The sequence below is a fragment of the Schistocerca gregaria genome, chromosome X, assembly GCF_023897955.1.
Source record: "Schistocerca gregaria isolate iqSchGreg1 chromosome X, iqSchGreg1.2, whole genome shotgun sequence".
In the NCBI taxonomy this organism is placed as follows: domain Eukaryota; kingdom Metazoa; phylum Arthropoda; class Insecta; order Orthoptera; family Acrididae; genus Schistocerca; species Schistocerca gregaria.
The window spans coordinates 830,469,825-830,492,510 of record NC_064931.1 but is presented as its reverse complement, the minus strand read 5'-3'; the positions used below and the strand labels follow the sequence as shown (position 1 = coordinate 830,492,510).

General features: G+C 38.5%; 1 protein-coding gene across 2 annotated transcripts in view; it reads left to right on the top strand.

Annotated features, from left to right (window-relative positions):
- LOC126299334 (uncharacterized) overlaps positions 1 to 22,686 on the top strand; it is an 864,357-nt gene that overhangs the window by 824,363 nt on the left and 17,308 nt on the right. For both annotated transcript variants that reach the window (XM_049991164.1, XM_049991163.1), the window contains exon 33: positions 7,558 to 7,659. In XM_049991164.1, coding sequence (XP_049847121.1) covers positions 7,558 to 7,659 — 102 coding nt within the window. The remainder of the gene's footprint in view (positions 1 to 7,557; positions 7,660 to 22,686) is intronic.

Genomic DNA, 22,686 nt, shown 5'->3' with positions numbered 1-22,686 from the left:
ATATCAAAAATAGGTGATCAAGGTAATAGTGGAAACTAATACAAACCCTTTGAAATATAAATACAAAAATAAAGTCCTTGCATCAATGCTACAAAGTGAGGACAAAAAAGTGGCATACAGTAATAAGAAAAATGCTGCAATCATGACAAAAGCAATCGATAAACTTTTGAACTGCGAAGAACACCGGGAATTTTTTAAAATTTGTGTATTAACATTAACATGCTAATAAAGGCCAACCATGAACACATAAATTCCCTCCCCCTCCACGCCCCCCCCCCCCCAAAAAACAAAAAAAGAGAAAGAAAGAAATCCCATGGAGTGGAAGCAGCAGTCAAGGAGCTGAAAACTTATAAAGTATGTGGAAAAGACCAACATGTTTTCATGGAAACATGGAAATCTGCCAGTGCTACAGTTTGGACACCCCTAGACATAGCTCTACAAAAAATTGAATAACTATCCTTTTCATAATATTGTAACAAAAACAGTCCATATATATTGCATCATGGCTGTAATCCACCCCACTCCACTAAAGAAAGGAGATGAAGAGAAATATAGGTAATTACTAAGGTATAACTTCCTTACATGCAAAATTTTTTCTGAGTTTGATATTACAGAGTAAAACAGCTGTTAAGCCGGAAGTAGGTGCCTGCTAGTGGAGAGGGATGGGGGGACTTCAGACTATTGAGAAGCTGAGCAGAAATGATTACCACATAAAAATTAGTAACAGCATATCACAAGAAACAAAACAAGCCTTTTGCAATAACCAGTGTAACTTTTAAAATGGCATGACTGTGTCCATGAAAATCTTAAGAAATTTTTGACTTCAATTAAATTAATCAAATCAATAAAACTTATTTTAAACAAGACAAAATTGAAAGCCAAGTTAAGAGAAGAATTTTTGGAGCTACACTCCATAAAGGCAGTAGTAAGACAGGGCGGCTGCTTGTCACCACTTCTTTTTAACTGTGTATTGTGAGACATGATGGGAGAATGGTACAAGGTTAACCAGAAGAACATCAAAGCTGGAATGTCTAAAGATAAGATTAAATTTAACTACCTGATTATACAGATGTCCAACAACACTTATGAATCATAGCAAAAAGTTAAATCACCACAGGAAATAGTGAAGAAAATGAGGTTCAGTAAATCCTTTGAAAAAACTGTCATTTTTTTAACCAAGTCATCCATCACAAAAATGGACACAAGAAATCAAAATCATATGGAAAGTATATATTTAGGAGAAATCATGACATATAGCACCAACAAACATGCTGTGTGGCATTCAAGAATAAACAAATAGATGTAGCCACAATGGATCACCAAAATTACAAACAACAGGCCTCACAATAACACCAATACATTTATTTGCTGGTTTAACAGGCTTCAGTATAGCTATGGATTTTGTTCTTTTGAAGACTCTTGGTATTGTACCCAATAGCATAGTACTGGTGAAGAAGCCCATATGTCTTTTATATGTCTTGTTTCCACAACTGATGACCTAATCTGGATGTATCCCATCCAATCCTGGAGCTTTCCCTTTTCTCATTTCTGTGTGTGCTGATTTCACCTCTTATAAGGGTAAGTTTCTGGGTTATTCTGATTTATTGTGTGCCATATTGCTTCAGATTGATAAGCTCTTTCATAACAATTCATGTATGTGTCTTATATTAAGGTGCTGTGGAGAGTGAAGTTATTCTATTTGAAATTTGGTCTGGAGTTGCTTCATAAATTTCGCAGGTAGGCTATCAACTTTCTACTAGTTTTCTTCAGTTACTCATACCTCTCTGCTTGACCTTTGAAAATCCATATTCTCTGTTTCTTTTCCCCACTATTTTATTAGCTCCACCAAGATGTTTAAACAATTCCGTAACAGTGTCGCAATATTTGATGATTAAATAGGGCCGATATAGGTCTTTGTTACTCCAGTCTGAAATATTGTAGTTCCAATCACTCTGATGAGTACTGAAATTACCAAAATACCCTGAAGCACAAAAGAAACTGGTATAGGCATGCAAACTCAAATACAGAGATATGTAAACTTTCAGAATATGGCACTGTGGTTGGCAACACCTGTATAAGACAACAAGTGTCTGGTTTAGTTGTTAGATTGGTTACTGTGCTCTAATGGCAGGTTATCAAGATTTAAGTGAGTTTGAACGTGGTGTTATAGTTGGTGCACGAGTGATGGGACACAGTACAGCATCTCTTAGGTAGCAATAAACTGGAGATTTTCCCATATGACCATTTCACAAGTCTACCATGAATATCAGGAACCCAGTAAAACATCAGGTCTCTGACATCACTGTGCCCGGAAAAAGATCCTGCAAGAATAGGACCAATGTTGACTGAAGAGAAATGTTTAATGTGCCAGGATTGCAACCCTTCAGCAAATTGCTGCAGATTTCAATGCAGATCTATCAACAGGTGTCAGTTTGTGAACCATTCAATGAAACATCATTGACATGGGCTTTTGGAGCTGAAGGCCCATTCATGTATTCTCGATGACTGCACGACATTAAGCTATACACCTTTCCTCTCCTGGACCTGTCAACACTGACATTGGACTGTTGATGACTGGAAACATGTTGCCTGGTTGGACAAGTCTACTTTCAAATTATATCTAGCAGATGTATGTGTACGGGTATGGAGACAACCTCATGAATCCATGGACCCTGCATATCAGCAGGGGATTGTTCAAGCTGGTGGAGGCTCTGTAATGGTGTGGGGTGTGTGCAGTTGGAGTGATATGTGACTCCTGATACATCTAGATATGACTCTGACAGTTGGCACATACAAAAGCATCCTGTCTGATCATCTGTATCCATTTATGTCCATTGTACATTCCAAAGCAGTTGGGCTATTCTAGCAGGACAAAGGGACACCCCACACATACAGATTTGCTACAGAGTGGCTGCTGGAACACTCTTCTGATTTCAAACACTTCCATGACCACCAAACTTCCCAGACATTAACATTATCGAGAATATGTAGGATGCCTTGCAACGTGCTGTTCAGAAGAGATCTATACTCCCTTGTGCTCTTCACAGGTTTATGGACAGCTCTATTTCAGTCATTAGTCGAGTCCATGCCACATTGTGATGCGGCCCTTCTGCATGCTCGTGAGGACCCTAGACAATACAAGCCAGGTGTACCAGTTTCTTTAGCTCTTCAGTGTGTATTTTTGGATGCCAGGAAAAGGGGAAGAACCTGAGCTGTCCAGTTATCTGCTGGAGGCTTATAGACATTTGTTATACCAGCACCTTCAACTTCAACTGAGATATTCTCAATATTTTGCACACAGTTTGCAGATATCAGGTGCATATTTTCAATATTGGTGCATAAATAAGTTGCACAGCAATCGATCTGATGATACATAGCTCCCAGGACTTTGTAACTAACTATATGTCCTCTCAATTATAGGCTATCCTCAGCACCTATGTGTGTCTCTTTAATCACTGCCACATCCACATTGTTTTCAAGCAGCATACTAGAGAGGTGTTGGGATTTGGAACGGCTGTGTCCTTTAACATAAACTCTAAAATTTGAATGTTATGACCCAATTGTCTGATTGATTGATCCTGAGAATAACAATCATGATGTAGTTGTGCATTTATGATTAAGCCAGGAGATCTTTATCTATCTATCCTATCTAGGTCTGGCTGCCAGCTTTGATATTCATCCACCCATAAAATGAGTGCACTGTATCAAAAATGCCTCTAAAAAGTTATTTTTATTAATTATAGGTTTGCCACCTCTTCAGTAAGAGCCAGGTATTCTTCTCAAATTGAACAGTAGTTACATGATTAAAATCATTTCTTCTGTCAAGGCTCACACTACCTGACGTGTAGGTCATACTTTCTTTTCAACAGCAGGCACTGATCTAATAGCCTCTACCAAAAATAAATAAATAAATAAAAATAAAACCAATGCACATGATGAAAACGAAACTTCCTGGCAGATTAAAACTGTGTGCTGGATTGAGACTCGAACTTGGGAGAGCAAGTTCTCTGCCAACTGAGCTACCCAAGCACGACCCATCCTCACAGCTTTAATTCCACCAGTACCTCATCTCCTACCTTCCAAATTTCACAGAAGCTCTTCTGCGAACCATCCAGAACTAGCACTCCTGGAAGAAAGGATTTTGCAGAGACATGGCTTAGCCACAGCCTGGTGGATTGTTTCCACAATGGGAGTTTCACTCTGCAGCGGAGTGTGTGCTGATATTAAACTGTCTGGCAGATCAAAACTGTATGCCGGACCAAGACTCGAACTCAGCACCTTTGCCTTTCATGGGCAAGTGATCTACCAACTGAACTACCCAAGCACGAGTCACCACCCCTCCTCACAGCAAGTTTGGAAGGTAGGAGATGAGGTACAGGCAGAATTAACCACACCACATCCATATATAACAATCTGACCCTGTGACAATGTGGGGCAAAGGCAGAAGAAAAAGAAGAAGCAATTAAATATGATAAAAATAAAAGAAGTGAAGTTTCCAAACAACAGTACCTGTATTGACAAAGAATAACAGGTTCTAAATGTGCCATGTCATTGAAACCCTCTCTGAATGTTTTAATACAACAGAAAAAAGTATATAGTTTCATTAAAAAATAAAGGAAGTTTTTGTCATAATTTCACAGTTATAAATGTTAAAAATTACTTCTATATGTCAGGGAATTCCTAACATTGCCTACTACAACTAAGTGGAACTGTACCTCAATATATTTACTAATTATGAATACGTTTATAGTGGATTCTCTCAGCTGCCTCACTGTGCATACCTGTACTGTTGTGGCGAATATTGTCCTTCTGTCTGTCTTTCTTATGATAATGAGTTTGCTGTGCTGTTTATAACAGCTTGTCTGTGTTTCCTATTTACATGTTAGTAAGTTAGTCAGTGAGTTACATGTTTCATAGCTCGTTTGAACAATTATTTTAATCAAAATTTTCTAGTATGAGTCAATTTACAGTATATGTAGACATGATAAGTGTCAGCATTAATGAATATATTATTTTCAGACCTACTCATTCAAATACACTTAAAATTATTTTTTTGAGTTAATTTTTGTAGAGGCTGTTAGGTTTAGATAAAAATTCACCTGTGGAATAGAATGAGTTGTCAACAAGAAATGGTTTTAAGCTAGGTTTAAAACTTGCTTTTCTGCCTGTTAAGACATTTTATGTTATTGGAAAAATGATCAAACATTTTTGTAAATGCATATTGAACACCTTGCTGAGTCACTGACAGTTTTAATCATGAATAATAAATGTCATATTTCTTCTAGTGTTGCAGATACAGACCTCACTATCCTATTCAAATTATTTTCTTTTTGGTTGGGCTCATAGTATACATCATAATGTGACATTTCATTATGAATTTTTCCAGGCAAGCTGCATATAGTTTAATTAGTAGTGCTTCTTCCATACTACAAACTTGTTTCAGCTGTAGTGCCACTCTCAAGTAGGCCTGTAGATGCTAAGGTTGGTGGGTCAACTTACGTTTATAAAAGTTGTACATAAGGCTCAGCTTATGTATATACTTACAAATATCAGAATAGATGCCCATGTTGCATCAGTGAGTAAACTGTTGACTGTCTGTTTGTTGCCAGACTGTTATAAGTCTTGTAATTTCTGTTTGCATAGAATTTTTTGACAGCTAGATTGACAGTTTGTTCCCATTGATGCTTTATGTTTACAGTATAATTTTTGCCAGTCAGTGATGATGGTTGTATTTCATTGGTTTTATAATTTTGTTATGATTTGTAGCTATGGCTCTCTTTCATTTTTGTTTATTGTGTGATTATATCTGGTCTCATTTTCCAAAATATCAATAAAATTTTGTAAATAATTTTTATGTTTGATATCAGTTTGTTCATTGAGAATGCCATTTGGATGATTTTTCACGTGAGTATTCGAGGGGTGTTTGAAAAGTCAATGCAAAGTCCAAGGGATGGCACCACTGGCATGTATCGAGGTCATGCCTAGTTAGTAGCGTCTTTGGAAAAAACACACACCAAGTTTCAGCCATAATGGTCTATTTCTTTGTGTTTGGCATTTGTGTGAATCAAGGAAGTCAAATGATTGTCCAAAAAGGATTTCGTGTGGTGATGCTTGATAAACATTATGGTGACTCTGCACCTTTGATTAGAACAGTTTATAAGTGGTTTCAACATTTTTGGAGTGCCCATATGGGCACAAGTAATGGTGAACGTTCTGGAAACCCTGTGGAGGTTACGACTCCAGAAATCATTGATAAAATCCATGATATGGTAATGGATGATAGAAGAGTTAAGGTGCATGAGATTGCTAGCTCTGTGAGCATCTTGAATGAATGGGTACATAATATTTTGTATAAACAACTGGACATGAGAAAGCTATCCGCAAAATAGGTTCCATGATTGCTGACGCTTGACCAAAAATGGAATTGTGTGAAGTGTTGCAAGAATCTTTTCAGCTGTTCAGGAGAAGTCCACAGAATGATAAGCATTGTTTTGTCACTGTGGATGAAACATGGATGCATTACTATACTCCTGAGACCAAACAACAATCTAAACAATGGGTTACCAAGGGAGAATCTGCAACAAAAAAGGCGAAAACATTCCTTCGGCTGGAAAGGTTATGGCGACTGTCTTTTGGGATTTGCAAGCGATAATCCTCATTGGCTACCTGGAAAAGGGTAAAACTATTACAGGTGAATATTATTAATCATTATTGGACCGTTTGACAACTGAGCTTCAAGAAAAACACCGGAGATCGGACAAAAAAAAAAAAAAAAAAAAAAAAAAAATCCTTTTCCATCACGACAATGAACAAGCACACACCTTAGCAGTTGTGGTCACAAAATTAAGGTAAATAGGATTCCAACTCATTTCACATCCCCCCTATTCTTCAGACTTGGCTCCCTTAGACTACTATTTGTTCCCCAATTTGAAGAAATGGCTGATGATTGCAGCAACTAATAGCTATTTTGCAGACTTGGACAATTCCTATTATCCAGAAGGGATGAACAAATTAGAACAGCATTGGATGAAATGTATAAGCTTAGACTGAGACTATGTTGAAAAATAAAAAACTGTTTACCCCAAACATGTAAGCAGTTTTTATTTTTGCACAGAATTTCCAAACACCCCTAGTATATAGCTCTAATTCTTCCAGAATGTTCATAGCGTGTCCTTTTGGTACTTTGTGTAGAGCTTGCAATGCAGTTTTGATATGCTGTACTTTGTTGTGTTGATTTTTCAGATGTAGATAAAAGCTTGATTGACTGCTATCACATTTTTTGTGTTTTCTTTAAAGAAGTTCCCTTTAGAAGTCTCAGACATTGAGTTTCAATGATTTTTTCACTTTAGCATTATGAACTTCAATGATTTTTTTCTGTATTTTAAATTTTTCCTTTTAGTGAATATTAAATATGATTAATCTGATCAAAGATTAACTAATCTGTGTCACTCAAGTTGGAGATAATGTCACCTCTGTAACTGTATCATCTGATTGAAGCAGGATGTTGAACAACTTGTTGCTGAAATGGCAGTTCATATGCATCATCTTTTACCATAGGTTGATGATTCTGTGGAGCCTCAGTATCCACGCTATTATGATGGAGCACCTCTACCAGAATATTATCCTAGTATGAGAACCCACAACAGACATAAGTATTTGGTGAGTATGTTGTGATGTTGAGCATGTAAGACTTTTGTGTAGTGTACTTTATCTTTTCATAACTGACAAGTAGTGTCTCACATAATAGGCCATCAGTACATAAAACCATTGTCATGACTTGGCTCTTCTGAGTATCTTCGATATGTATTCTGATATATACTGAGGTGACAAAAGTCATGGGATACCTCCTACTATCATATTGGACCTCTTTTTATCCAGAATAGTGCAGCAACTCAACATCGCATGGACTCAACTATTTGTTGAAGTCCCCTGCAGAAATACTGAGCCATGCTGCCTTTATAGGGTAATTGAGGTGTTGAGTTCAAAAGGGGGACATGTCACTCAACAATAGTTTTGAGATATGTTGAAAAAACTGTATAATCTTGAATAGTATTATTCCCTAGTGTTATAGTTATTCCCACATGCTCCTCAGGAAGAATACAATCTTATACCAAAACCTGTAATCACAGAATAAAGGCAAATAATAGCTAACAGTAATATAAATGACTGACTTACCCCCTTTTTGTTATAAAAAAGATTGTTTTGTTGTAAATACTGTGTAACTAAAAAAGGCATCTTTTTAAGCAAAATATTTTTTTATCATCTGAACATGTTCATACACACTCTAATAATTGAACAATACATCTTGAAATAGAAAATATAATTGATGTTAGCATCCTTGTTACCACCCTTGCTTGTAATACAGAAGAGTTAATTCCACAGTTTTTACTTATTAAACAATCCCATTTATTTTGACAGACACATATGTTCATAAACTTGTCACTCTTTACCATTGTACCAAATGTCACTTCCAGATTCATTGTCTTCTTCTCCACCAGTCACCTTATTGATGACACATTTCTTTAAAATATCAAAATACTCTCAAAACTGCAAAGGGATGATATCAATTACGTGAAACATCTTGTAGTTTCTCAGGTTTTGGAGGAGTGATGTCCTTATATACTTTCAGCACATAATGAAAATGAGGGACTATCCCAGTCTTAACCAGAATACTTCACTATTCCACCACTACTGGGCGAAAGAGAGATGCGTTTTGACTGAACGGTGTACTCAAATGATTTGTATTGTGTAACAGTCCATTTTTCTCCTTTCACAGTTACAGACTTCTTAAAAAATGAATCTATACATTTATGATATTCAAGAAATGCAACTTGTGTGCACAGTTCAACATGCATATGTTTCCTTTCTTTCTGAAGTACTATGAATCAGTGGTGGGGAATATACACTATGTCCTGTTTCCGTTTTAGTAATTCCTGTCACAAGCAATAGTATGAATGTCCCTGGGTTGAGAACATGAGGAAAACACTTGAAAATCTACCACTATGAACTAAAGTTTACCAAAATTGAACCATTGTGCAACTCCTGTTCTTTCCTGTACAGGTATCTGAAAATGCATGCAGGGTTTTCCATCTAGTGGCCAGATCTTTCGTTACGAAATCCATAAAGAGAGAAACAACTGTATTAGGATCCTTCTTTGCAGTTACTTCATTGTATGTATAGATGAAAGTTATGTTATCAGAAAATCTATGAATTCCACATATAAATAACAATGGCTGCCACAAATAAAACACATCAGTTACTGCTATGTGTGTCTTCCTTCTAAATTCATGTAAATCATCTCTGGACTCAACTAATGGTTCCATCGCTGAAGTCATTTTGAAAACTCAGAGCTGTTTACTGCATCACAAGATAGTGTTGCCATCATTTCTCAAGTTCTTTTATCCAATATAGGGACTTGTCTCTATGGCAAGTCCTCTTTCTGCATGAAACAAAATTTCAACACTGGTTTAGAACCAACAAATGCAGAATTGTGTGAAAATAACAACTGCAGTAATAAATCATACACCCCAAAAATGGTGACAAGTCCCATTTTTTATTTCAGTGCCTCAATTGCAAAAGTGATGCCAGTGCAGTATTGTGTGTGTGAACCGACCTTTCAATTATGTCCCATAAATGTTTGATGCAATTTATGATGGATGAACTGGGTGGCCAAATCATTCGCTTGAATTGTCCAGAATGTTCTTGAAACCAATCATGAAAAATTGTGTCCAGTTGATGTGATGCATCATTGTCTGGGAACATGAAGTATGTAAATGGCTGCAAAGGGTCTCCAGTTATCTGGACATAGCCATTTCCAGTCAATCATTGGTTCAATTGGACCAGAGGACCCAGTCCATTCAATGGAATCACAGCCCATACCATTATGGAACCACTACCAACTTTTGTAGTGCCTTGTTGACAACTTGAGTCCATGGCTACAACTACTTTGGTCCCGCTATGTACTGTCATAGCTTAAGCTCACTGTATAAACTTGAATCTGAGTGACAGTGAGTTAGTCCATCAGAGACTGGATTGAATGAGCTAATGACTGCACTAGTTACTGAATGAGGCTCTCTGGTCAGTGGCAGCAGCCTAAATAGTTGTGGTGTTGGGAGGGTGTTAGCGATATGTTGCTTGCGAGTCTGTCTCTGGCCCCTCTTGTGAAAGGCATGATTGACCGAGCACCTACTTCATGCTACATCTTTTCCAAGTGGTGTGTAGGTGACAGCTTACACCAGCACAGAATTCTCTAATGATTTCTAAAATGGAATGTCCCATACATCTAGCTCAAATTTCCATTCTGTTTTCAAAGTCCATTAATTCCTGTCATGTGGCCATAATCACATCAGAAACATTTTCACATGAATCGGTTGAGTACAAATACAGCTCTGCCAATGCCTTGCCCTTTTGTACCTTGTGTATGTGATACTACTGCGACCTAGATATGTGCATATTGCTATCCCAGATTTTTGTCACCTCATTCTAAAGACTGCAGATTTGTGTGGATGTGGTGTCAGGAGGAGGGGGGGGGGGGGGGGGGAGTGAGAGGGAGAGAGAGAGAGAGATGTGCTTCTGGTTCTGTTTAGTGAACTTTGTAATTTTGTGTGATGCTCAGTAACATTAAAAATGTCAAATTACATTGTATGGTTGTGTGGTGTAATAGGTACGATAATAGTTTCATGCAAGAAGTTGTGAGTGTTCAAATCTCGATAGATGCAATAATTTTTTTATTTTTAAATCTTTATCAAACTGACTCTGATCATTATTTTTGTACAGTTAATTAGTAAAATGTAATTTTTATTTCTATTCATTTGCACATTGTTTTAAACACCATATGAACTTTTTTAATTTTTTAATGTTTTCTTTATATCATTGTTTCTCTTACCGGAATTTTTGTTAATATGTATTTAATTATAATTATCTGTTATAATATTCAATTATTTGAAAATTGTGATCCATCTGTTAAAAAAAAAATCCAAATAATCTATTTATGTTGGCTGTGCAGTGGTGAGAAAAATGTATTTTTCATTACCAGATGTACAATTTTTATGCATTATTATCATCATACAAACATTTAAAACATAACGTAAATAGCTATTGCACTGTGGACAAAGTAACACAGATGAAGATTTAAATAAAATAATGATTTGTAAGTAACGAAATTCAAACAAAATGAGAAATAGATATAATGAATGGAATAAAGCAGGATGACATAACAAAAATGAATACACAAAATTAATTAAAAACAAATGAAGAAATATTTCAAGCAGAAAAAGAATGATAAGAAGAAAAATGAGAGCAAACAAAGAAGTTATATTATGAGTCAAATGATGTGACGAAGGAATAGAAATAAAAAAAATTGCATTTAAATCTGTTAAGTGAATACAAATGATGATCAAAGGCATTTGATAAAGATTTAAAAATAAAAAAATTACTCTATGTAGTGAGATTCAAACCAAAAGACTCATGTGAAGCTATTATTCTTACCATTCGCCATGCAACCAAACTACACAATTTATCTCTTCAGTGCTATTGAGTGCTAGACAAAATTCTGATTTTTTTGTCAATTACTCACAAATAAGGGCCCATCAGGGTGTACAGCTGGGGTGTGTGATACCTGGGATCTTAACCTACATGACTGTAAAGACAGTTTCAAAAGTTGATCCCACTACCGGGGATCTCTCCGTGTTAGTAAGTGTCCACAACTAACCACTGTTGAAGTGAATGATGTGTCATAAGCTGATGTCACAGATACCAAGCTTCATCACCAGTTCTTAGTTGACTTGTGTCTGTGAGTTGAATTTGTATGAAATGCATGTTTTTTGTTTTGTTTACATCTGATTGACTAAGTCCAATAGCTGAATAGTATCTAGGAGTCTTTTTAAATGTGTCTGACATTCAACAACCTCCTCTACACAGTGAGTACCTATTGATCCTTTCCATATTTTTGTAGTTCTTAAACCTCTACCTTCCCAACTTGATGCACATATATAATGCTCCTCAAACTAGTTGTATACATCTTAAATTTGTTCTTTTAAAACTTATGTCACATTAGAAATGCGAGAAACAACACAGCAGTAATTGTGTAACTATCACAGGGGTAATTTGAAGTACATATTGTAAAAAACTGTTCAAAGAACTGGATATAATAACTACTGCTTCTCTGTATATGTATGGCATTCGGTTTAAATGTCTAATTTTTCAACCGGCTGAAAGGCACTTACTTTGGTTCAAAAATGTATCCATTATCCAGAAACATGCATTTTCAATAACTTCCAAACAACCATAAAAACTTCAATTCTCCATAAAACAGATTAAGAAGAGTCTGTAAGATTTATTGGTGGCCAAATTCTCCTACTCTACTGATGAGCTCTCTAATAATATCACATAACATTACTGTTTTGTACTATAAGACTTCTGCACAACTTCAGGACAGTAATAAGGCAAACATATATCCCACCTTTCCCCCAGTTTGGTATTGTTTAGCTACAGTAGTTAAGGCACTGTTGTTAGATCAGTTACTGCTGCTACCATGGCAGGTTATCAAGACATAAGAGAGTTTGAACTTGTTGTTATAACCTGGACACAAGTGATGGGACACAGCATCTCTGAGGTAGCAATGAAGTTGGGATTTTCCCATAAGACTATTTCACAAGTGTACTGTGAAATCTCTGACATTGCTGTAGCTGGAAAAATATGCTGCAAAAATGGGACCAATGATGACTGAAGAGAATTGTTCAACATGACAGAAGTGTAACCCTTCCACAAATTGTTGCAGATTTCAATGCTGGCCCATCAACAAGTGTCAGTATGTGAACCATTCAATGAAACATCTTCGATATGGGCTTTCGGAGCTGAAGGCCCACTCGTGTACCCTTGATGACTGCACAACACAAAGCTTTACACTTCACTTGGGTCCATTAACTCTGACATTGGACTGTTGATGACTGGAAACATGTTGCCTGGTCGGATGACTCTTGTTTCACATTCTATCAAGCAGATGGACTTGTACGGGTATGGAGACAACTTCATGTGTCCTTGGACCCTGCGTGTCAGTAGCTGACTGTTCAAGCTGATGGAGGCTCTGTAATGGTATGGGGCATGTTCACTTTGAGTGATATATGACCCCTGATACGTTTGGACATGAGTCTGACAGGTGATACATACATAAGCATCCTGCCTGATCACCTGCATTCATGCATGTCCATTGTGCATTCCGACAGACTTGGGCAGTTCCAGCAGGACAATGTGACACCCCACACATTCAGAATTGCTACAGAGTGGCTGCAGGTACACTCTTCTGAGTTTAAACACTTCTTCTCACCACCAAACTCCCCAGACATAAACATATCTTGGATGCCTTGCAGATTTATGGACAGCAGTGCAGGATTCATGATGTCAGTTCCCTCCAGCATTACTTCATACATTAGTCGAGTCCATGACACATTGTGTTGTGGCACTTCTACATGTTTGCAGGGCCCCTAGATGATGTTAGGCAGGTGTACCAGTTTCTTGGTTCTTCAGTGTAAAAGGCTGTGCAGAAGTCACAACAAAGATGATATACAATATGACTACTTTCACAAGTGGCTTTGTCTCTAATAGGATAGGATATACGTGTGATGGGACTGGAATTTAATATGCTGGTTACTTGCATGGGGGAAGTCTTATACCTGGTCCTTGCAAAGGGTATGGCAAAATGTTGGGAGCAGGTATGCCGTAAGGATGGACCAGGATATTTTTTTATATTGGATGTATTAGAGGTAAGTGTGGATATGGTATGGGAAATCTGTTTGTAGGCTGTATTGGTAGGGTAAAAACCTATATGTGACAGCTTTAGTAATCACTACAGATGCACCATCCACAGGTGGCCAGACACTATGGGATGGACTTTTTAATGTTGAAGAGATGGCAGGTATCAAAATGGAAATACTGTTGATGGTTAATGCACATGATAATGTTAGATGTTTCTACAGAGCCCACAGAGAGCTGGAAGTCAGTGTCAAGGAAGGTGGTACATTGGGCTGAGAAGTACCAGGTGAATTGGATTTGAGGGAAGGTTATTTTGAGACTGTGGACGAGTGACAATAATCTCTTGCCCCTCAGTCAAGGTCATGAAGATATCATCAGTGAACCTTAACCAGACACATTGTTCCCATATTTATTTCATGTGACATGGGTGAAGAAATAAGGAAAATAAGTTTCCTCTCTTTCTAGTTGGCACATTCCCTCACCCACACGTTCCTCACTTTCTAGTGGCCACATTCCCTTACCCACACCCACCTCCATCCCTCCCACATCACTCATTCTGCACTCATTCTCCCAATCCCCCATTCTCCCTTATCCTCTGTAAAATCACTCCTGCACTTCATTGTGTGCCATACCCAAATTCCTGACCTGCACCAGGGCAAGATCACATGTGTCATGTTCCTGTCCTGTACTCATGACGCCTCCCTATGTCAGCCATCCTTCTCTCCACTCCTGTCTTCCCCTGCTTGCCTTCTTTCACCAAATCCACTCCACACAATCCCTCACCCAGGTTCAGTGTGTGTGTGTGTGTGTGTGTGTGTGTGTGTGTGTGTTTGGGGGGGGGGGTTTCAATGGTATACTGAATTGTTTCCTTTATTACTTCCATTATTATTTTTACTTTCTTCAGTTATGGTACAAATACTCCATAGATTCGTATGTGTGAGCAAACTGCTTGCATGTGGAACAAGACAGTAAGAATATAAATAGAAATTGCTTAGCCTAACCATTTCATACAATATCCTTTTCCTTGTGCATTGTATACTAATCCCTTGTGTATACCTCTATTTCTTTTTTGATATCTTATTGGAGCCATATTTTACTGTTTCCTGTGGAATGCAGCTGTTAAAGATTGATAGGTATCCATGTAGAAATACAGTAAACATAGAATTGAGATCTTTTACATTATACACAACATTCTAGTCTGCTTTCTTTGAGGTTGCCTTGAAACTGCATTTATTCACTCTAGCTGCATTGTCCATAGTGAAGTCCTACTCTGCATATTATGGTAAAATCTAATTTCTCTTCTGCATGATGTTTTAATGTTCTTAGTTACTCAAACTGGTTGCTTACAAATACTCCATTTCTATTTGAAATGTTTTAATGGAAAAGCAATATCATTAAAAGTTACGGTTTGTACAAATCAGTTATTTTTGTCGTTCTATTTTTCTGCATCATACATTTCTTTCCAGTTGTGTCTTTTGATATCCCCTCCTGGGGGACACCGCTTTTTCATAGGCACCTTTAGTGCCAGGTGGGATGATTTGTGTGCCTCAGTGACACTGAAGGCTGTGCCGGTGATAGCATAGCTACTTGCAGGGTCTTCCAAGCTGGATGGGCCTTAGTGGAGGGGTCTGATGAAGAGTGTCCCATAACTTTGGAAATAGGAGGCTGTGTTTTTCCCAGGGAGATCTGCCAGCAATGGTTGGGTAAGGGTATAGTGATCCCAGGTGTCCCAAATTTGGGACTGACCATTGCTGCCAGATGTCCTCTACGATAAACTCTGAGCATACTTCAAGGATCATTGCTAGGCATAGCGGTGGAACATTGTATGTTGCAGTGAATGGGGGCTTTGGCTTCATCACCTGGACTGTGATAAAGGTACATACTTTTTTTAAAACCTCTTAACCTCAAAGTGTACTAATTGCTGATGAGGTGAATGGCTGTTGAAATAAACCAATATCCAACAGGCAACCTGTGGGGCACCTGCCAACCCCTTGTTGTATAAGGCTTGCTCAAGAAGTGTCAGATTTATAGTAACAGGGCACTAGTCTGCCAAAACCTTTTCATTGCAATCAAGAGAGCAAATGGAATGTTTGATAAGGTCTCCTCTTTTTATATTCACAAGGCGTTGGAGGGCCTTTAAAATGTGTTACATGACTTTGTAATGGAACACTTGTAGTTGAAACTGCTCCTAGGTAACTATCATGCTGTGGCTGAATTGCACAACACTCATAACTTCTGTAAAGGCATTGTTACCTGCTACGATATAATGGAGATGGACCCTGAGGAGTTATGTGCAGAATGGAAAAATAGGGATGCCTTGGAAGTACAACACTATATGAGGAGGGTCAATGGAACTTGGAAAAAACTGCAACATTTATTCTAGCATTAAACACTCCAGAATTACCTGAACATATTCTTTCTGGCCATATCCATCTCAAAGTTTGACCATTTGTTCCCAACCCAATGCAATACTTCAAATGTCAGAGATTGGGTCATGGCACTATGGCATGTAATGGGAAGGCTACATGTGAAAATTGTGGAAGCTCAGCTCACAAGTAAGGCTATTCTTTTACACTTCCTCCAAAATGTATAAGCTGCTCTGTGTTTCACACATTATGGAGCAGGAAGTGTGGGGTTTATAACAAGGATTTGAAAGTTATAAGACACATACCCCATGGTGACGCTAAAAATTCTTTCAAAGCTATGCCACCTGTGGCGTTTGCTACTTCTTTTGCATTGGCCCTTGGCCCTTAAGATGTCAGTTGCCAAGTGTGATGCCTCCACATACACCCAAACCACAAATTGAAGTATGAGCACATGTATTTGTCAGTATACCTGTGAGGAACAAGCCATACGGGCACCCGAAATCATTCAGAAGTGATGGAAGATGGACTTGGAACCTCAGCCATATACCACTGCACTCCATCAGAAACCCAGTAAGCCATCCTCTCTACCCAAGCAAGCAACTCCTCCCATCAGTTAGGAAAACATCACAAAAATAGTCATGTGAAATCAAAGAAACTGGCAGCTACACCTTCAGATTTGTGAGCGCTCTTCCTTTTCATAGTGATTTTACTATTGAGGATATCAATATCCACATGGAGGAACCAGAGAGCCAAGAGCTGTCTATTGTTCTCTCTGACCTCTTGGTTAAATCACCTCCACTGAGGGAGGAGGGCAAGGACAAGGACCACCACTGCTAACAATTGGCTCCCACAGGGATTTCTTTGTCACAGTGGAACTTAAACATATGCCAGTCACATTTGTAAAATTACAGCTTGTGGCCCAGGAGAGACCAGTCTGCATCTGCATACAAGAAATCATTTTAAACTCACTGACACACCTGTATTAAGGGGCTACCAGCCCTACAGGAGGCACAATGTTACTGGAGACAGCACTATGGGTGGAGTAGCTGTTTTTGACAATAATAGATTAATAGACACCACTCCTCTCCTGTCCCACTTACCGTGGTCATACAAGCAGTTGCAGTGGAAGTTCTCAGACCAGTTAAAATCACTCTCTGTTCTAGGTATCTTCCACATCATGATCCACTGAAAGCAGATGAACTGACAGAAGTCTTCTTGGCACTGCCCCACTGATTTCTCCTCGTGGAAGACTTCAGTGCACACAGTGTGCTGTGGTGTTCAGCTATGACTTGCTCCATGTGTCGAACTATCGAGTGCCTTGTCCAGTTGGAGAATATGTGCCTTTTGAACTGTAGTCAGATGACACACTTTTCCACAGCTACAAGGTCATTTCAGCCATTGACCTTTGTTTTTGCTCCACAGATTTTCCAGACTCAGTTAAGTGGGAAGTGGCCACAGATTTGCATTCCAGTGACCACTTTCCAGTGTGGATTTGTCTGCTGACTCAGATGGTGGTCAACAAGAGACTGCAAAGATGGTTGGTTCAAAGAGCACATTGGTTGTGATACAGTCAGAAGGCCATCTTTCAATAACAGGACTATGTCCAGGAGATGGTGGACCATATCACCTGTGAGGTCTAATGAGCAGCCATAGGTTCCGGTCCTCATTATAGTAACCACTTCAGATGATGGCCTGTCCCTTGATGGAGTGATGCTTGCCATCTCATAGATCTCTTCTTTCTTTCTTGTTCTAAAGCAGAATGTGGTATGGTTAGGGAAACTGATTTGATTGTCTTATATGACATTTCTGAATGGTAATAACCATTTATTGTTACTGTTAACTTTCTCCACTAGGAGCAAACTTCTGCAGAAGACCACATACCACTGCTTTCTACTGAGCTGTCTGGTTAGCAATTTAATTGAACCATGAACCATTTCATTCTGCAAACATTCTTATGATCCGTAGATGAATCATTTCAAAGTCAAATTGTCATGATGAAGCCATACAGTCATTCACTATCACCACTTTCCAATGACTCTGCCAATGATCTTCTACTGCCTGTGGTGTTGAACACGGGGGGGGGGGGGGGGGGGGGGGGGGTGTTACTTAGTCTCAAAACTCAACACTGCTATTGCTTGCTTTGCTCATTTTGATAGTCAGATGAGCTGTGAAAACAGTAACCATTCAACTTCCTGCAAGCTGTCTGACCTACACAACACTGACATATGTCTCAAATTGAGGCACTTTCATTACTTCTTGGAGTTAGTTCCTAATGAGGGAAATAAGAATCTTTCTACACCTATATAAATAGTTCACAAGTCACCATATGGTGCTTGGTGGAGTGTACTTTGTACCACTGCTAGTCGTTTCCTTTACTGTTCCACTTGCAAACAGTGTGAGGGAAAAAATGAATGTTTGTATGCCTCCATACAAGTCCTAATTTATCTTATGTCATCTTCATGGCCCTTAGGCAGAACATACATTGGGAGTACTAGAATTGTCCTGCAGTCACCTTCAAATGCAAGTTCTCTCATCTTTTTCAATAGAACATGAATCCTTACTGCAGAAAGATAACTAGTCCAAAATTTATAAATTTCTGTCTTTTCTTGATTTTGGTTCTGAGCAATTCAATGCATTGTTTACCACAAAAAGGAAATATATTTGCACAATAACATGTGTCTGGGTATGTACAATTCTATTTTAAAACAAGTAACTGAATCCTAAAATTAATTTGAAAATCCAGTGTACTGCAGAAAGGTAATTTGCCCAACACCAACAAAGCCATCCCCCTCTTTCGCCTTGTGTCATACTTGACTTTTACACATATATAATAAGAAGGTACATCTCCATCAAGAAGCAAGAAATACATGCCAGGAGACAAACTGAATCAAACAGGTGTTATTCAGTTTTTTGTCTGTACTGTAAAAGTAGGAAATGTGTACATGTTGCATTTCTGCAGTAAGTGGTTCATATACGGCCAACATCATGTGAGTATGTGGGTGATCTAAAGTAATATGAAATACAGAAGTACCAACTTCAGCAGCAAAGATTGCTAATTATAATTTTATGAATTAAAAAAAAAAATACAGTTATTGATCTGGACTGTTGGAGTTTTTACTTCTGTATTTCATATTTCTCAATAGTGTTCTACAAAAAGAACATTGCCTTCATTCTATGCATTCCCATTTCAGTTCACAAAGCATCTATGTAATATTTGTGTCTAGATCTAATCTACCAGTAACAAGTCTGGCGGGCTTCCTTTGAATTACTTCAATGTCTACCTATAATCTGACCTGCTGGAAATCCCAAACACTTAAGCAGTACTCAAGTATGGGTCACATGAGTGTTCTATATTCAGTCTCCTTTCAAGATGAGCCACACTTCCCTGAACTTCTATGAATGAACCAAAGTCAACCATTCACTTCCTTACTACCACCCTCAAGTGCTCATTCCATTTCATCTCACTTTGCAATGTTGCGTATTGATATTTAGTAAATGTGAATTTGTCAAGCAGCACACTACCAATCCTGCATTCAAACATCATCAGATTCTTTTTCCTACTCATCTGTGTTAACTTAAACTTATCTAGATTTAGAGCAAGTTTCCATTTCCTGCCAACCAGAAATTTTGTCCAGTTCACCTCGTGTCCTTCTGCAGTCACTCAATGACAACACCATCCTGTACGCTACAGTGTCATCAGAAAACAGCCTCAGATTGATGCTGACACTGTCCACCAGATCATTTATGTATGTGTAGGATAAGAGTGGCTCTATCACACTTTCCTGGATACTTCTGACAATATTCTCTTCAATGATGAACACTGACCATAAAGGACAGTGTACTGGGTTCTGTTACTTAAGAAGCTATTCTCATGTTTGGGAACCCCATGTGTATGCTTGGACCTTCATTATCCATCTGCAGTGGGGCACCATGTCAAATGCCTTTTGGAAATCATGAGCATGAGCATACATTGATGAGCCAAAGCATCTTGACCACCTGCTTAATAGTTTGTTTGTCCATCTTTGGGAAGAAATACAACACTGATTCTGTGTATCAGCAATCCAACAGTTTGTTGGTAGGTTTGTGGAGGTATGTATCATTAGATGTTTATGTACAGGTCATGAAATTTGTGTAAATAATGGACTGCTTATTTGGGTGTACTGCAAAGGTGACACAGATGGGTTCCATAGGATTTACATCAAGCAGATTTGGTCACCAAGACATCATCTTGAGTTCAGTATATTTCTCTTCAAACCACTGTAGCATGGTTCTCACTCTGAGACATGGACAATTATACTGCTGAAAGATGACATCACTGTCAGGGAAGACGTCAAGCATGAAGGGATGCAAGTGGCCTGCAGCTATCAGCATGTCTTCAATTACCACCGCAGGTCCCATGCAAGTGCAGGAGAATGTCTCCCATAGCGTAATACTGCTCCCATCAGCTTTCACTCATGGAATACTGCACATTTTAAGTCACCATTCACCTCAGTGATGGCTTTTGTGCAAATGACCATCAATGTAGTGTACCAGAAAAGGTATTCTCCCATAGAGCCGACACATCTCCATCGAGCTACGGGCAAATCCCGATGGTCCTGTGCCCATTGCAGTCTTAATTGGTGATGGCTTTGGATCAACATGTGAATACATGGAGATGGTCTGCTGCAGAGCTCCCTGTTCAACAATGTATGATGAATGGTGTGCTCCGAAACACTTGTAATTGCACCGCAGTGTGCTCTTTCAGCAGAGATGTCACAGATCACCACCTGTACTACTTTACAGAGCAGACAAGCCTCTGAACCCCATGTTCTGTAAGGAGTCGTGGACACTCAACAATTTAGAGCCTAGTGACAGTTTTGCTGTCCTTCTAGCTCTTTCCGTAGATGCTCACGACAGTAGCATGTGAACAGTTTACCAACTTTTGCCATTTTTCAGATAATCATTCATAGGCTCTGCATAATAATAATCTGCCCTTTGTCAAAGTTGCTTATGTCAATGAATTTCTCCTTTTTCAGGCCATATCTTCACTAGTGTGATCCCTCATCCATGTCTGCTTTGCTTACATACCTTTGTTACCAAGTTGGGCCCACAACATCACCAGGTGGCATCCAATGTTGCAGTGGGCAGGGGTCATAATGTACTGGCTGATCAATGTAGATTCCACCTGTTGCTCATCATTAATGAGTTGCAGCATATCATGTGAGGAAAGGCCAGGGATCTGCACCAGCTGCACAGTGCCAAAACAACTGGGATGGAGCAGGTGATCGAAAGTAACTCTGTAATAACTCAAACCTAAACAACACTCTCTCAAAATTAATATTTTTTCTAAATAGCAGTTTTAACACTCCTTATTGTCTGGCCATTCCCTATGAATGCAATGTTCCATAATGACCTATGTCTCATGTTTTGTGCTTCACCACAATTGACCTATTAACAAAGCTGTTGTGCATATGGTATCAGAGAAATTGCAAACAATTGGACTGCTACATTCCTAACCAATCGGATGCAGAGAGTCAGCATGAAATACACTAATAGACAAAGCAATTCAATAACCGAAATACTATCCATTAATAAAACTGTAAAACAAGGTGTTCCGCAGGGCTCAATATTGGGACCCGTACTTTTCTTCCTGCATATTAATGACTTGAGCCTGACTGTTAATGCACACAAAATAATAATATTTGCTGATGACACAAATGTACTCCTCATAGGGGAGAGTACAGAGGCTGTGCAAAAAGCTGTGAACTTAGCCACTGAAACAACTCAGCAACTGGGCTAAAATCAACAGATTAACTATCAACACCAAAAAGACAGTTTCCATGAACTTTCACACAACACAAAATGCAAATTCCTCTGAGCCACTTGTCACTGTAAATAACCAGCCAATAGATACTGACACCATTTTCAAATTCCTGGGTCTGTGTGTTCAAGATAACTTGAAATGGAATACACATACAGGAAAGGCAAGTGCCAGGATTTGTATTGGCTGTTATGCATTGAGTGTACTGAAATCATGTGCTAGCCTGAAAACATTAACCAGCATGTATTACGCTTACATAGAAGCCTACCTAAAATATGGTGTAATATTCTGGGGAAATTCTCCAACTGCTCTGAGCACATTCAGAATCCAGAAGAGAAGAATGAAGATTGTTACTGGGGGCAAACCCAGAGACTCCTGCAAACGAAATCTTCAGAAACTTGGAAATTTTTACACTGCCTTGCCTCTACATTCTTGAGACTCAAAAATTTTTCAGAAACCACATAGTGCCAACTGACACCAGAGTCATAAAAAATAATGAAATACATGAACACAACACCAGGAAAATTCAAATTTGCATGTTATACGTACAAACACTCAACTGTGTAAAAAGGGAGCTTTCCACATGGGCCTCCACCTGTTCAACAATCTTCCCACTAGTATTAGTCCATCAAAGACAACATAAAATTTAGCAAAGCTGTGAAGTCATATTTCTTGTGTCACTGTTTGTACTCTGTAAATGAATACTTAGAACAGTAATCTTGCTATTTGTGTTAAATTGAAAACATTGAGCAATATAATACATTAGGATAC